The sequence below is a fragment of the Chlorocebus sabaeus genome, chromosome 24 (assembly GCF_047675955.1).
Source record: "Chlorocebus sabaeus isolate Y175 chromosome 24, mChlSab1.0.hap1, whole genome shotgun sequence".
NCBI lineage: Eukaryota > Metazoa > Chordata > Mammalia > Primates > Cercopithecidae > Chlorocebus > Chlorocebus sabaeus.
The window spans coordinates 23140630-23142125 of record NC_132927.1 but is presented as its reverse complement, the minus strand read 5'-3'; the positions used below and the strand labels follow the sequence as shown (position 1 = coordinate 23142125).

General features: G+C 47.9%; 1 protein-coding gene across 2 annotated transcripts; it reads left to right on the top strand.

Annotated features, from left to right (window-relative positions):
* The first annotated feature begins 440 nt into the window (after nucleotides 1–440).
* On the top strand, nucleotides 441–1233 carry RPL10L (ribosomal protein L10 like). 2 transcript variants are annotated; one of them, XM_037983851.2, is made up of 2 exons: nucleotides 486–594; nucleotides 676–1130. In XM_037983851.2, exons 1-2 carry the CDS (start codon nucleotides 486–488, stop codon nucleotides 1128–1130), a joined length of 564 nt encoding a protein of 187 aa, XP_037839779.1. The 2 variants fall into 2 exon arrangements, with proteins under 2 accessions (XP_007984794.1, XP_037839779.1); XM_007986603.3 differs by having other exon boundaries at nucleotides 441–1233.
* The last annotated feature ends 263 nt before the right edge of the window (nucleotides 1234–1496 follow it).

Below are 1496 nucleotides of genomic sequence, written 5' to 3'. Positions count from 1 at the left end.
TAGCTGGGACTACAAGCACTTGCCACCATGTCCAGCTATTTTTTTTTTTTTTTTGGTAGAGACGGAGTTTCACTATATTGCCCAGGCTGGTCTTGAACTGAGCCCAAGCGATCATCCTGCCTGGAAATAACCTCTTTTATACTTAAGGCAAAGCTGAAAGCAAGAGCTCCTAGCCCAAGATGGCCAGCAGGAAGGAAGCCGCAGCTGCGTCGTTGAGGCGAGGCCCAATTCCTTGCCTGGCCGCCAGGGAGAGTAGACTCCACAGCTGCCTCTCTGCTCACCTCAATGCGCCAGGTCGCGCAGGCGCGGAGGCTCCAGGCGTCGCTGCGTCTCCAGTTGGGACGTCGCGAAAGAGACTCGTCACATCTTCCTCAGGACTCTACGGTTCCCGCGCGGGACGACGGGCAACGTATATAAGATGCGCGCAGGCGCAGTTCAGGGAGCGCACTGTCACTTCGACGCAGTGAAGACGTTCCTGTGTTGCCATGGGCCGCCGTCCAGCTCGTTGTTACCGGTATTGTAAGAACAAGCCGTACCCAAAATCTCGTTTCTGCCGAGGGGTTCCTGATGCCAAGATCCGCATCTTTGACCTGGGTCGAAAGAAGGCAAAAGTGGATGAATTCCCACTCTGTGGCCACATGGTGTCTGATGAATATGAGCAGCTGTCTTCTGAAGCCCTGGAGGCCGCCCGTATTTGCGCCAACAAGTACATGGTGAAAAGTTGTGGCAGAGATGGCTTTCACATGCGAGTGCGGCTCCATCCCTTCCATGTTATCCGCATCAACAAGATGTTGTCCTGTGCTGGGGCTGACAGGCTCCAGACAGGTATGCGAGGTGCCTTTGGAAAACCCCAGGGTACTGTGGCCCGGGTCCACATTGGTCAAGTCATCATGTCCATCCGCACCAAGCTTCAGAACAAGGAGCATGTGATTGAAGCCTTGCGCAGGGCTAAGTTCAAGTTCCCTGGACGCCAGAAGATTCATATCTCCAAGAAGTGGGGCTTCACGAAGTTTAATGCTGACGAATTTGAAGACATGGTGGCCAAGAAGCGCCTCATCCCTGACGGTTGTGGAGTCAAGTACGTTCCCAGTCACGGCCCTTTGGACAAGTGGCGGGTTCTGCACTCATGAAGGCTTTGGCAGCACTGTCTCCTTGGGCCATGCCGGTCTGACTTATGCTTACTAATAAATTCTGTTTACTGACAAAAATAACTACTTTTTAAATTTTCATATTTTTTAACTATCCAGTGTTTTAGAATATAGACTGCTAGATAATTTTTTTTCAATTTATGCCATTTTAATGGCAAATGTTACCTTCCTTCAGTAAAACTGTACAATTTATAGAGAAAGCTATTACTGTTTTAATCAAACACTTTAGGAGAGTATAGAGCAATATGTTGAAAGTTTTGTTTGTAGTAAAGTCGTAAGTTATACAGCTATCATTTCTTGAATAAAAAATAGATTTGAGTGAAAAAATTTATTGTTTATAGAATATAA

Excerpts from the sequence above, each read along its gene's own strand:
- RPL10L (XM_007986603.3), top strand. The coding sequence starts at position 486 with ATGGGCCGCCGTCCAGCTCGTTGTTACCGGTATTGTAAGAACAAGCCG.